Genomic DNA, 14224 nt, shown 5'->3' on the forward strand with positions numbered 1-14224 from the left:
CAAATGTGACTCCTTTGAGTCTAACCAGAGTACTTCCTACATGGATCCTCTTGGGACAGAGGAGGAGTAGTGTGTCATCATGTAAATCTAGTCGATCATAAAGTATATCTGTAAAACAGATTATTCAGGGCCACTGATGCAGTGGCCCTGCTTACTCAGTTCTGCTTACTCTGAGTTTTGTGATCTTCTCTCACTTATACACATACAGAGATGTCTGTACTAGAACACATTTTTTTGAAAGAAGCAGACTAATGTAAAACAAGGTTATCAGTGTCACTAATACCTGTTCAATTTGTTGAGTTTGGAACAGGCAGGGCTGCAGAAATCCGTGTTGCTGGGAGTACTTGACAGCAGCTGAGGTGTTGGTAGCCTATTGTGAGTGAGAACAAAGTAGTTCTTAAGCAGATTTCATGCTGCCTAAAGAATCCAGAAGCCAGATCTCAGCTTTATTCTGAACTTTAAAAAGGAGCGTTCCTTAGTGAATACATATTTTCAATATAGCTTGAATTCCCTTATCTTTCTTTCCTTTAAATAGGTCTTCTAATTTTAGTTGAAGCTGGAAATACAATTGTAATTCTGTAAATACTTGGGAGCAAAGAGTCTTCAGTCCTTATGTACAGTGTTTTCTCCTGTCAGGAATGATGCCTTGAAGGAATTCACTGAAATCTAAGGGATCCAGGGTTTCCATTGTATTTAATGGAAAGAAGCTCTTGCAGAGAGTGAATACGAACCGCTCTCTGTTGGCCATGCAGTGAAAAAACCCACCTGATTCAGGACATTAGTGTAGGTGCTCCTTGACTATCTACATTTTAAAAGTTAGGAACTGTGACTTATTTGTTGCTAAGGTTACTCCTCCTGCAAGAATCCAGCAGTAATAGTTCTGTAGGCTCTTTTCAGCCAGCCAGTTTGAATGTGGTCAGCATCGAACTGTATGGTATGATCTTCTTCTGTATTGCAGATATTTACATGGAGCTTCTAACATTGTGATTTTCTTATTATCTGTGATTTGAAGGGGATAGCAGGGAATTCTCAGGACTTGTGTGCACTGAATGCCAGGCAATCTCTCTGTTCCTTATGTGGATGCTAATTCCAGTCCTTGTGTCTCCTTTGGAAATAGGGTGCTTTTCTGTTTTGCTTAATGGCATGTTTTGTTTAAAAGGATTCTTGAGAACTAACTAACTACAAGTCGGGATCTGAATTCTCCTCTTCTTCCCCTGCCAAAATTAATCCTTTTCTACTGCAGGCCTTTTTTTCCCCCACTCACTTAGATAAGTATTCTTTGTGAGTTACTTACCTTTAGTTCAGGACTTTGGTCATTCACCAGACCTTTTTTGGGTTTTTTGGTGTGCGTGGATATTTTCAAGATCTTTTTTTGTAATACAATGAATGAGAAAACTTGGAATTGCTGTAGGAAGTAGCAAGGCTGATTTCTTGTGGTGTTTTCTTGTTCTTTGTGGCTTTTTCCAAGTTGGAAACAGTTGTAGAAAGAGTGACACCGTGTGTTAAGGTGAAGGATTTCACTTTTCTTCATTTATTTCCCATTTCTTCTTCCATACTCTCATCCTTTACAGTGTTTTTATTTTATCATCCATTAAATCTTAACATTTTCTGTGTGATGGCTTTATCATGTTATTTATTTGCTATGTATTCAAACATGGAAAATTTCCGTGTATACGTTTTACAGATCAAAAGTTTGTAACCAAATGTCCGTCAAGAGAAGTTGCAGTATCTTTAAATGGTTGCTTTTACTGGTATATTTGCATTTTTTTTTCCAGTCATTTTAGAAATGCACATCCAGAAAAAATAGGTGGTAAAAGTGGCCGGAAACCCCGTGGGTTCTTTATAGGAAAAGAAGATGAAAGGATAGTGATGTGAAGATGCTGATTAGGAGGCTCTGTGGTAGAGATTTAGTGTGATGCAAGGAATAGAAAGGTTGTCCCTATTTCTAAGAAAAAGAGATAAATGGCAAATAAATGAAAGAAGACAGAAAGGCTGGATTTCTTGTGGAAAGGAAAAAAGAGGTGCTTCAGGCCAATGTGTAGCACTCATTGCAGTCAAGGGCATAAAAATGTTTCGAAGCAGTATTTTGCTGTTAGTATAGTTTCTGAGCTTATTCACAGCTCGTAGGGTAAAACAGGGGCTTGTATGTATTAGGATGTTACTTGCTTGTAAGCACTTGAAGGGGCTGAAAAGGCAAATCTGGTTTCAGAATGTGTGTGCCCCAGCAGTGGCCTTGCTGATGTTGCAGGTGTAACAATGTGCTGCTAGCTGTGTGCGTACCTGGAAGAAGGTGCTCAGCTGCTAGGTGATGTTTTTTGCTTGAACATCTGTTTCTTTTTTCTCTTGAGGAAAAGGTACTAGGCTGGATGAAAGCACTTAAGCCAAATCTTCCCAGGTCCTGTTGGTTAGACCACACATAAGTCAGTCCGTGGATGCTTTGGAGGAAGAGATAAGGAATGCTAGCGGGAAGAACTTTGTTTCATACCATTGCTAAAGTAAGGTGTTAGGCTGAATCAGAGATGCTTGCTTGTTTGGAAACAGTAATGTATTCTCTCTTTGCCTCCCCTCTTTTTTTTTTTTGTTTGTTTAGGTTGAATTTTCCTATCCTCCCCTTAAGCCTGGAGAAGGACACAACAGTCAAAGTTTACCAGAGGAATGGAAATACTTGCCATTTCTTGCCTTACCAGATGGCGCTCACAACTATCAGGAAGGTAAGAAATGAGAAAGGACATTTTAGGTACTACTTCTACTGCAACCAAGAGAAAATTCTTGATATCTGAACAGTTGGTAAACAATTCTCTTCGCTATTAGGCTTCCTGTACTTTTTGTTTAAGCTTCAAAATGCATTGGCAATGATATGTTGCTTCAGAGTTTAAAGTGAAAGTAGGTCATAGAAGTTTACCTCCTACCTCAAGAAATTAGGTGTGAATATCAGGTTACATATCGCTTGTTTGTAGTCCTTGTACAAAACAAGGCTACCAGTTTTCTCAGTTCTTTGAAGGGGCAATAAACTCTTGATTAAAACCAAACAAAAAATTAACAGTTGGTATGAAAACAGATTTCACTCATGTTTTGAGAAGCAGTCATAAAGTCATGTCCTCTACTTAGGATGTAGTAATATTTTTGCAGTAGTAGCAAGTGTGTGTGTGTGCATTTATATGTATGTGTGTACGCATCTCAAGCCATAAAAGTCTCTCTTTTGTCATATTGGATAGAGTTGGGGTTTTTTTCTTTCATGTCACACTTGCACAGACCGCAATTATTTTGTATAAGAATAGGATTCACAAATATTTTTTTTAACACAGTGGTGCTGCTGCATGGATACCTGCTTTGGCAGTGGTAGCAAATACTCTAATCTTTCAACTGTATATGCCCTCCTAGGTGTTTTTTTTCCCCTATCTTCATTGCATGCACCTTCTTAGTGGCATCACATGTCATCTGTACGCCTTGGTTCATAGTGCCTTGTCTGAGAACCTGTCAGTGGACTTGTAGGAGCTTGGTGAGGCTAAAGATGAAGCGGTTGTCAAAATATCACGTTAGCATAGCTGGAGTTTCCTCCACAAAGCATCTTGCAATTTGGAAGCTAATTTGGGTGAAGGCATAGCTTTATATATGGCTTTTTCTCTTTTTTTTTTTAAAGGCTCAAAATATTATTGCAGTATATTCAGCAGGAAACCTTTTATAAGTGAGTGATACTGAAAATAAAAACATTGAACTCTTGTCAGTGACTTACAAAAGTTTTTTTTCTTTTTCATAGATACTGTGTTTTTCCATTTACCACCGAGAAGTGGGGATCAAACCACAGTGTATGGTGTCTCTTGCTACAGGCAGATTGAAGCGAAGGTAATTTTGCAAGTTGTGAATTGTATTAATGGCATAATAGGCTTGATGCATTAATGACTCTAAAATTCAGTCGCTTACATTATACCAACAGTCAAACTGTATGATCAGCTTACGTTAAAAATCTATGAAAATGTTCATGGTAAGTATCATAGAATCATAAAATTGTTTTGTTAGAAAAGACCTTTGAGATCATCAAGCCAAAACATACCTGTGCACTACTAAACCATATCCCTGAGCACCTCATCCACCCATCTTTTAAATATCTCCAGGGGTGGTGACTCAAACACCTCCCTGGGCAGCCTGTTCCAGTGCCTGATAACCCTTTCGGTGAAGTAATTTTTCCTGATGTCTAGTCTGAACCTCTCCTGGTACAATTTGAGGCCGTTTCCTCTCATCCTATCACTTGTTGCGCGGGAAAAGAGACCAACACCCACTTTGCTACAACCTCCTTTTAGGGAGTTGTCGACAGCGATAAGGAACTTGAGAACTATTTCTTTCCCTTATGTCAGCAAGCGTAGTGTGATCTTTTGAAATGTTCAAGGCAATGGAAAAACGATGTTTTATCTCTAGGGAACTAATCCATGTGTCAGCATCAAGTAGCTGACAGTCTGTCAGGCGGCCAAGTCATGTTTCCAGGAAGTAGGAAGACTTTTAGAGTATTTCCTGGGATCTGACCATGCGAGTGTAGTGATCCCTCTTCACCTAACTCCTTTGCCAAAAGGGTGCTTGCAGAGTAGACCAGAATCTTCTCATGCGTTGTAGCAGCTTACCGATACTGAGCTTTTAGCAGTAAAGCTGAAAACTTGATGACAGCTACAGTGTACTTCTGGTCGCACCTAAGGAAACGATCTAATCGTTCTAATAGAATCTGCGCATATTTTCAAAAGTAGTAGCGAGAGTATGATCTCTGCACTTAAAATTGAGAAGTTATTATAAATCTCTTTTAAAATTACTCCCTTTTCCAGTGAAATGCCAAGAATATGGAATGCCATGTGAGTTTTGAGTTTGAAATGAGTCTTGCATTCAGAAGATGTAAATTATGTACTCTGTTTTACTGTTAATCATACCTTGATTGTATTTCTAGTTCCTTTTTATGCTATACGAGAAACTCTACACATGCAGATTTTAATTTTGTTTCTTTTGAACTAAGTTCATATTGATTTGAGTTCACTCGCTATCTTTGCAGCCAGTATTCACTGTATTCTGTGTTTAGAGTCTTGCTCTATTTAACTATGCAATAACTTGGCTTTGTGGCACTCTTTATTCCACTTTATGCTGTTTATTAACCAATTAAAAAGATAAATAGATGTTTAAAAACTAATTCTTTGGAACAAGTAGAATCTAAAACAATGTATTTCGTATGACAGTTCGAGCACTCTTTCCATCTATCCTTTTTGATGTGTGGGCTGCAGTCTGCACACTTGCTGGTTTGTACAATTAGGTGAATCACTTGGCTGTATTTCTGCCCCCACACTTTCTAGGTCTGCTTAAAGCGCTGGGACCATTTGGTCTGACTGAGAATGTAGTTGATTCTGCGGATGAAACCTCTTTTATTTTATGATTGTTGATTCTTTTATTTTAAAAGAATGGGTGGATAAAAAGAAAATCCTCAAGTATGAAGCAAACAATTTCTAGGCAAAAACTTTTCAACACAGTCTGTTTTCACAGATAATGTTAAAGAACAATAAGTGATGTGTTGTGGCTTTTCTGTTATGTGACCCTGACTTAAGATGCCAACTGCCCTTTCCAGGGCTGTTGGCATTTTCTCGTACTAGTGTCTTTTTAACAGTCCTCTGCGTATCATCACAGCTGTATTTGGATCTTTGCTGTCCACAGTGAGATGAGAACACAGGTGTAACATACCAGTATTATGACCATTTTTCCTGGGTAAGGGCATACTTTTGTGTGGTTTGGATATTCCACCTTAGAATACAGTCAGTTTTAGGATTTTGTTTAAACATGGGGTGGTTTGGGGCACCTAGACCTGTGAAAGAACTATTTTTGAAACTGTGTGTGGGTAAAAATAATTTAATACTTCTGTTTCTTAGGCACTGAAAGTGCGGCAAGCAGACATCACCCGAGAAACAGTACAGAAAAGTGTCTGTGTTCTCAGTCAGCTGGTAAGAATGTTTACCTTCCAGAACACTTTCGAAGAATGTATTGTTTTACAATCTTATTTGGAGCTTCTGGCTGCAAACATCTATCTTTAAATCATTGCAATGGGTAATAAATTAATGAAGTAAGGTTGAATCAGAAGGCTATGGCACTGGAGTGAGTGGCCTTGTAAAAGTAATTGTAAAAGTGTCTTCTTATTGTTAAGGACCAGGCTGTCTTTGCACTTCTGATTATTCTTAAGCAGTACTAATTTTGTTTCCTGTAGTAGGATTTGAGTGGTTTGGCCATTATGATATCTGGAGAGAGCGGCTATTAACAGCTGTGAAAGAGGTTTTAAGATAGTCACTACAGTGTATTCTAGTTTTCATAGAATCATAGAGAGCTAGGTTGGAAGGGACCTCAAAGATCATCTGTTCCAACTTTTTTAGGAGATATATAGTTCAAATGAGATGGCCCAGCACCCTGTCAAGCTGACCCTTAAAACTATCCAGTTTTGAAGGAACAACTTTTATTTCTACCTATTTAGCAAAAACTACTGGCCACCAGGCAGGGAACAGAAATTGTTTCTGTGCTTAAAGCTGAAGAAAGAACTGGTACTGGAGCTGCACAGGCAGCGCTCGAGTGGAAAAATACATTTCCATAAAGATGTTCAGTGATAGCATGATATGTGCAGATGGGAAGAAAATAGAATTATCGTCATTTAAAGTGAGCACAGAAGATGCTGTTAATTAGCAACTAAGGAGTGTCCCTCTGTGTACTAGTGTGTCTGTATTGCAAGATAGGAATGGAAGAAGATTGAAGTTAAACGGCTAAATAAGTTTTCTTCTTTTGCTTTTGTGTTTGTTTTCCTTTCCAGCCTTTGTATGGTTTACTTCAGGCAAAGCTGCAACTCATTACACACGCATATTTTGAAGAAAAAGATTTCTCGAAAATTTCAATTCTAAAGGTAACCTTTAAGTAAGGGTTGCACAAAACAAAGCTTTCAGTGTACAGTTGTGTACTTAGTGTTTTTAATTAGTGTTCAAATATGCCATTTGCATAGGTTATTCACTTACTCAACTCTTGTATTAACTGAACATGAACTAAATGAACCACTCTAATCTGTCAGGTTGACTTTCTGATTTGTAATGAAGTACAAGAATGATCATGATTGTCAGCCTGCCTCTCAGTTCTAAAAATTTTACTTTCTTTATGAAATAAGATGTTGAAATCCTTGAATAAGTGAAAAGTGAATTTTATTTATTCTGGACTTTGTGTTAGCACACAGCATTAATGGTTTCTGGGTTTTTTTTGCCTTTGTTCTAACCTACAGGAACTTTATGATCATATGAATAATTCCTTGAGCAGTACTTCACTAGAAAGGTCACAAGTTTATCTTGGTAAGTGACATTTTTGTACAAGCAGTGGAGATAATGTTATGCTAATCAACACATTCCCTTCCTGAGCGGATGTGTTTATTTGCATTAACAGACTAAGCACCAGAAGTCTGTGTGCCTGCACAGTATTTTGTGTGTTCCTTTATTAATGGATTTAAATAAATGTCAAGAAAATGTAACGTTGCTTTCATAATAGCAGTTAGTCGTAGGTTGAAAGCCCTGTTATCTCTTGAACTAACAGTCTGACAAGCCACTACTTGGCTGTTTTTCGGAAACAGTACCTTTTTAAACTTTAAGTGGAACTAATTGATGGTGTGGGATGCTCAAGCTTTCATCCACCTGCTGTTTGGAATATCTCCTGTTTGACTCTGACTCTTCCTGTATTTTCTGAATGCGCGGTGTAGTATTCACTTCAGTGTTTCCATAATCACAGAATCACATAATCACAGAATCACAAGGTTGGAAAGGACCCATTGGATCATCGAGTCCAACCATTCCTAACACTCCCTAAACCATGTCCCTAAGCACTTCAATAATGCTGTGTGGCAGCCAACGGGAGTAACTCAGAATGTGACTTCATATTATTATTGCCTCCATTGTAGATTTTGCACTCGCTCCTGATCAAAAGAAAGAATTTGGTGTGAATTCTGCTATTGAAATAACCAGGTTCACATAGAATACATACTGGGTGTCTCCCTCTCTCTGAAAAGTAGTGACAAAAAGTAAGTTAGTATGTCTACTAGCTATTAAACTGTAATAATTGCTCTCTTTTTGGTATCTCAGGTCTGTCTCCTCGGGACCTTGTTCTTCACTTTAGACACAAGGTAGGGGTTCACTTGGTTTATTTCGTGGAGTAAAATGCTTTGTGAGGAACAAAAAAATAAATGTGTCTAGACATACCTGAGCTAGGAGTAGGAAAATTATTTTGTAAGTACTCCTTATTTGCAGTGTCCTCATTTCCCTTCCTCTTTTTCCTACATAACTTCAGTGAAAGTAAATTCCAGACTGAGCAATTCCCTGGAGATTTCTAGGATTGTGTGACATTTCTTTAGTCCTGTCTCAAAGTGCGAGTTGTATCACAGTTATGGTCTTGTTTGTGTTTCCTGCTTCTTGTCAGATACATGTGATGGAAGAATCTTACTAAAATCCATGCAGATACAATTTGGAGCATTTTTCTCCGTATCTTATGATGTTTGCCACTCCTACCATTATAGAACCTGAGAGGACTTGCACTTCTCCTTCCTTTTTCCTAATGACTATTGAAATTAAGTGTGTATCCTATAGCTAAGGTACAAATCTTGTATTAACTGAGAGGTATCAAGGAAACAAATTCAAGAATCTGAATTCCATGGTGTATTTGCAACTGCTTGGTAGATTTTTGGGGTAGAACTCTTTTGTTTAGCTTTGGATGTCTGCCAGTCGTGCCCCAGAAGCATCTGTATTTTTCTTTGAGTGTAGAGAGTCTGGACAGCCACTTCTGATCTAGATGCTTCATGTGTAAAAAGCACCTGAAAGCAGGTGAGGTGAATGCGGTTCTTGATATTTTGCTGAATTCTGTTCTGTCTTTCTGTGGAGGAGCTCTTTTATGTTTATGGGGTTCACTGCTTTTTAAAATTCTGGAATTAACACAATGCATTCGTTCTTAAACTTAAGTTTTATATGATTCAAATTACACAATCATTTGTGTAATTACACAAATGTAATACATTTGCACAAATGTAATTGTGCAAATTACACAATCATTTGTCTCTTTGTGCATCTCAAATGCTGTTTTAGAGAGTCCTCAGGTGGAGAAAAGGTATTGGAACACTAGTTCTCAGTGGTCAAATGTATTTGATCATGTGACAGTTGTGCAGTGATTAATATGAGATCTTGAATGACATTGTTTCACAGTATTTTTGATCAATGGCACTGGTTCATTCACCATGTTTTTCCTTTTTTGTGTTTTTCAGGTCTTGACGCTTTTTAAATTGATTCTCTTAGAGAAAAAGGTAACTTTGAGGCTGAGACTGGTAATGGAAATAGAAATGCAATTGCTGAATTTTTTTCATAAGAAATTATCTAGGATATACAAGTGAAAAACAAATTTAAGTAAAATAAAAGTATTTGAAGTCATATGATACAATGGTTTGGGTTGGAAGGGACCTTAAAGATCATCCAGTTCCAACTCCCCTGCCATGGGCAGGGACACCTCCTACTAGACCAGGCTGTTGTAGGCCCCATCCAACCTGGCCTTGAACACTTCCAGGGGTGGGGCATCCACAACTTCCCTGGGCAACCTGTGCCAGTGCCTCACCATCCTCATCATAAAGAACTTCTTTCTAATGTTCAATCTAAATCTTCCCCCTTCCAATTTAAAGCCATTCCCCCTCATCCTATCACTCCATGCCTTTGTAAAAAGTCCTTCCTCAGCTTCCTTGTAGGCCCCCCCAGTTTGGGAACTGGAAGGTTGCTATAAGGTCTCTCCAGAAACTTCTCCAGGATGAACAACCTCAACTCTCTCAATCTGTCCTCATTGCAAAGGTACTCTAGCCCTCTGATCATCTTCATGGCGCTCCTCTGGACCCGCTCCAACAGTTCCATGTGCTGCGTATGTTGAGGATTCCAGAACTGGACACTGGACACAATATTCCAGTTAGGGTCTCATGATAGCAGAGTAGAGGAGGGAGATTCACCTCCCTCAGACTGCTGGCCATGCTTCTTTTGATGCAGCCCAGGATACAGTTGGCTTTCCGGGCTCTGAGTGCACGTTGCTGGTTTATGCCAAGCTTCTCATTGACCAGTACCCCCAAGTCCTCCGCAGGGCTGCTTTCAATCACATCATCATGTAATGAAACCATGGATTGCCTCAACCCGGGTGCAGGACACTTGGCCTTGTTGAACATAATGGAGTTCACACAGGCTCACTTCTCCAGCTTGTCACAGATGCCAATGAATGGCATCTCATCCTTTGTCCATATATAAACCGGGAAATTATGCTGAACTACTGTTTTGTTGGCATATAATTTTGCTTCCACTTCTGTTCTGTCCACATTCCACCTTATTAATAGCTGTCCAAGTCAGAGTAAAATGTGATTAAATGTGATTAGAGAAACTTAATGTATTAGAAAAGGTAGGAAAGGATATACACAATGCTGATAGGTACCTGCGTAAAGGAACTGATCGGGAATTCTGGTACCTAAAAGGGAGCGTAGAGCCTTACAGCATTCAGTAAGTAGAACTTCTGGTTCAGGCATTAAATAGGAATGCCAAAGGAAACGAGTGCTCTAAGTGTCCTTCAAACCTGAATTGCGTGCACGTCTTCAAGGGACAATGTAAAGACCTATATCTGTTAGGTCAGGCTGAACTCAGGCTATAAATTGGTTAAAAAATTCTGAATTCTAGGCTCAGTGTTTTCTTTGGGTTCTCTGACTGCTGCAGAGGCAACGTTCTCTTTGCAGTTTAAGTGGAATATGCAAAATGTACAAGCAGAACAAGAACTGTCAGCTCTGAGAGACATTTATGCAGGGATATTTTTGGGGTTTTTTTTGCTTTTCTTAAAGGTTTTGCTTCAAGTTTTGTTTTAGTCTCCCAAATTTCACTTTTTATTCAGTGAACCTGCCGTATTAAAATCCGGTTTATTTAGAGTGCTAAGAAAAAAACATCAGAATTTCCCATTAGCTGCAACTGGAAAATAAGTATGACCTCATCTGTACACTATCGAAACAGATGTGTTTGGTTTTTTTTTTTAAATTCTATATCCAAGGCCCAGGTATCTTCTGTGAGGCAGTAATTATTGCTTTTAAAAACAAAGTAGCAGCTTCCCCAGGGCTTTTGCACTTGTCAGGTCTGTAAGTTAGATGTACCTTGATGTTTCTAAGTACTTATTGAAAAAATGCAATTTCTGCATTAAAGAGCCATATGCTGAAGACTGCCATATTAAAGGCTATGCAAAAGGTATACTTGAAAAAAATATGATTCTGTGGTATAGTAGTACACATGTAGAAACGTATGTAACCAGGACTGGATATGCAAGCTTTTTCCCAAAAATAACTCAATACACTCTGAAAGTCTGCAGTGATTTCATTTTATTTAAACCATTAGGGGAAAAAATATTTTCCAGTTAAAATGATCCCTGCTGATCTGTTTAAAAGCTTATGATAGTATTTCACTGGGTCAGTTCAGCATTTGGGCATACACAAAAAAATACTTCAGTGAGCTGCAGTTCTTTTCTGAAGCTGCTCAGACCACAAGATATAAATGCACAAGCAGAGGGGAAAGGGAGGATTTCCCAAGAATGTTCTTAGGACTTAAACATATGACGTTGTTTTGAAAATAACTGAATGCTTATTGAATAAACCTTCCAGTTGCTTTGTTTGTTTGTATGTTTTTTCACAAGGCTCCAACAGGAAGGTGATGCTTGCAATTTCAAAAGGAAGAGTTTTGGTTTTCTGGCAGATATTAGGGTTCCATAATAACTGGAGCAATCTGAGTGTTCAGAGACCTTAAATATAATAATTTTCAAGAAACCACTGGTAAAGCCAGTTTTCCTTGAGTTGAAAAGTGCCTTGAATGCTACAGACTGATTTTCTTTAATCCTTAGCAATTTGGTTGATGCCTTTCCAGAGGCTAAAGAATTTTTTTTTTTTTCACCTCTCAGCTGTTATTAGTCTGTTATTACCATCTTCCAGATGGTAATCATTTGACTTTCTGCTGCCAGGACCACCCAATTTGCTGATGCAAATGTTGTGGGCCTTATAATGGGATTGGGAGGGGTAAGGAAGTGTGCACCCATGGAGACAGGAAGATGGCAGAGGGACTTGATGGAACAAATGTAGAGTAGTACTCAGCTTAAGTAAGTGGCCCAAATGAAAACCTATACTGGAGTAGATTTCTTGAGAACAAGGTACTTACTCATAGTAAGTAATTATTTCTGTAGGCTTAAAAATAAGTTTGGCTAGGAATACAGGGTATTTGAGAATCCAAACCTGTAGGAGTATTGTAGGTTTTCTATTGTAGTTCATTGCTGTTTTATCACATCTTTTGCATATGCGTGATAGAGGAGCATCATAAAACAAGTTGGACTTTTTAATTCCCATTGGAGTCTGCTGAAATTCCTCAGATGAGCTCCTTGTTCTTCTCATCATGCTGCTTCTGTGGCTATTGCAATTTGAATTCACCCATCTTGAATACAGAAACATGTTAGGATTGCACATGTCTGTCTCTTAATTCCATCAGTTCACTACCTTGTAGGTTTGGAAATAGTAGTGGAACATGAGATACTATTCACAGAATCACCAAATGGTTTTTGTTGGAGAAGACCTTTAAGATCGAGTCCAACCATTGGCCCAACCCTACTAGGTCTTCCACTAGACCACGTGCCCAAGTATGGCATCTACTTGTCTTTTAAACACCTCCAGGGATGGTGACTCATCCACCTCCCTTGGCAGCCTGTTCCAGTGCTTGACAACCCTTTCAATAAGGTATTCCTCCTAACATCCATCCTAGCCTAAGTCTCCCTTGGTGCGTCTTGAGGCTGTTTCTCCTTGTCCTCTCACTGGCTAAGAGAGGGAAGAGACTGAGACCAACCCCCACCTAGCTACAACCTCCTTTCAGGCAGGTGTAGAGGTGATAAGATCTCCCCTCAATCTCCTTTTCTCCAGACTAAACAACCCCAGCTCTCATAGCCACTCCTCATAAGGCTTTGTTCCAAACCCTTCATCAACTTTGTTGCCCTCCTCTGGGGCACGCTCCAGCATCTCGATGTCCTTGTAGTGAGGGGCCCAAAACTGAATATGGGATTTGAGGTGCAGCCTCACCAGCACCGAGTGCAAGGGAAGGATCACTTCCCTAGTTCTGTTGGCCACACTATTCCTCATGCAGGCCAGGATACCGTCACTTCTAAAGTGTCTTCTTAGCTTACAGCAAGAGTCTTTTATTAAGTCTAAGTCAGCAAATTTGCAGTTTTAATTTCATCATATAACTTTTAAACTGGCCTGCAAAGTCATTAAGTTAGATTGTTCTGTGTTCCTTTGCGTTGTTGATTCTTTGTAACGCTCGTGTATTTTTTACTAGCATTGTGCTGCTGGAGGATGTAAAAATACCATTGTTAAGCAAGTTGACTTTTGTGGGGGTTGTTTTGGTTCTGGGCGTGGGTTTTTTTATTTTCCTCTCCCTTGAAGGTCTGTCTTGGAGGAACTCCAGTCCTAATATTCAGTCTGCCTTGTGTTTCTTTTTTTATTGCTAGCCTTCGACATCCCCTTTTGAATTCCGAACTAATTTACTAATCACAGTCTCCCTTTAATTAAGGAGATTCTGTTTTCTCATGTTATGCCTGAAGTGCTCTCCCAAAGTTCTTGTCAGTCATGTCTTCTGTTTCAAAAAAATCTTTTTTTAAGCATAGAAAGATGCCTGTAGTAAGTGCATGCTGCATTTATCCTGGTTTTCCTTTATCTGCATATCTTTAACATATTTTCGTGGAAAACATGTTTTTGCATAGATTTTTGTCAGAATTCTGGAAGGGAGATTATTTGGCCTCTTTGATTTGGAACAGAGATTTTAAAGTACTACAAATGAACAAGAATTTATGTGGTGTACCAGGAACAACTTTTTTTCTTTTCTGTCAGTCATTCAGTAACTGGATTGATTTGGCGGAAAAAAAATCTGAGTGACTGACAGAAAAATCTGAGTATTTGACAAGCATGTGTTACGCACACTTGTGTGTATAGGTATAATATATATATTACAAATATAAAATGTAAGGATATAATAGACCTTTAAATATTTACTTTGTTCTAAGAGCTTCTGTTGGTAAGCAGACTTTCTAAATAAAATGAAATGCAACATCTTGAGTATTTTGCTTGTGTTCCGTCTATCTTGCCATGCTTAAGTGTAATTTTATTTTTCTCATT

General features: G+C 38.7%; 1 protein-coding gene across 4 annotated transcripts in view; it reads left to right on the top strand.

Moving 5' to 3' along the window:
* The window catches only part of AVL9 (AVL9 cell migration associated), a 45740-nt gene that overhangs the window by 14233 nt on the left and 17283 nt on the right, over window positions 1-14224 (top strand). For 3 of the 4 annotated variants that reach the window (XR_008448518.1, XM_054058776.1, XM_054058774.1), the window contains exons 2-8: window positions 2591-2711; window positions 3758-3843; window positions 5892-5963; window positions 6815-6904; window positions 7271-7337; window positions 8118-8158; window positions 9287-9325. Coding sequence is in view for 3 of the 4 variants with exons in the window: in XM_054058776.1 (XP_053914751.1) it covers window positions 2591-2711; window positions 3758-3843; window positions 5892-5963; window positions 6815-6904; window positions 7271-7337; window positions 8118-8158; window positions 9287-9325 (516 nt within the window). In the remaining variant the exon portion in view is untranslated. The remainder of the gene's footprint in view (window positions 1-2590; window positions 2712-3757; window positions 3844-5891; window positions 5964-6814; window positions 6905-7270; window positions 7338-8117; window positions 8159-9286; window positions 9326-14224) is intronic. The other variant, XM_054058775.1, reaches the window with a different exon arrangement.

This window comes from Cuculus canorus, chromosome 2, assembly GCF_017976375.1.
Source record: "Cuculus canorus isolate bCucCan1 chromosome 2, bCucCan1.pri, whole genome shotgun sequence".
In the NCBI taxonomy this organism is placed as follows: Eukaryota; Metazoa; Chordata; class Aves; order Cuculiformes; family Cuculidae; genus Cuculus; species Cuculus canorus.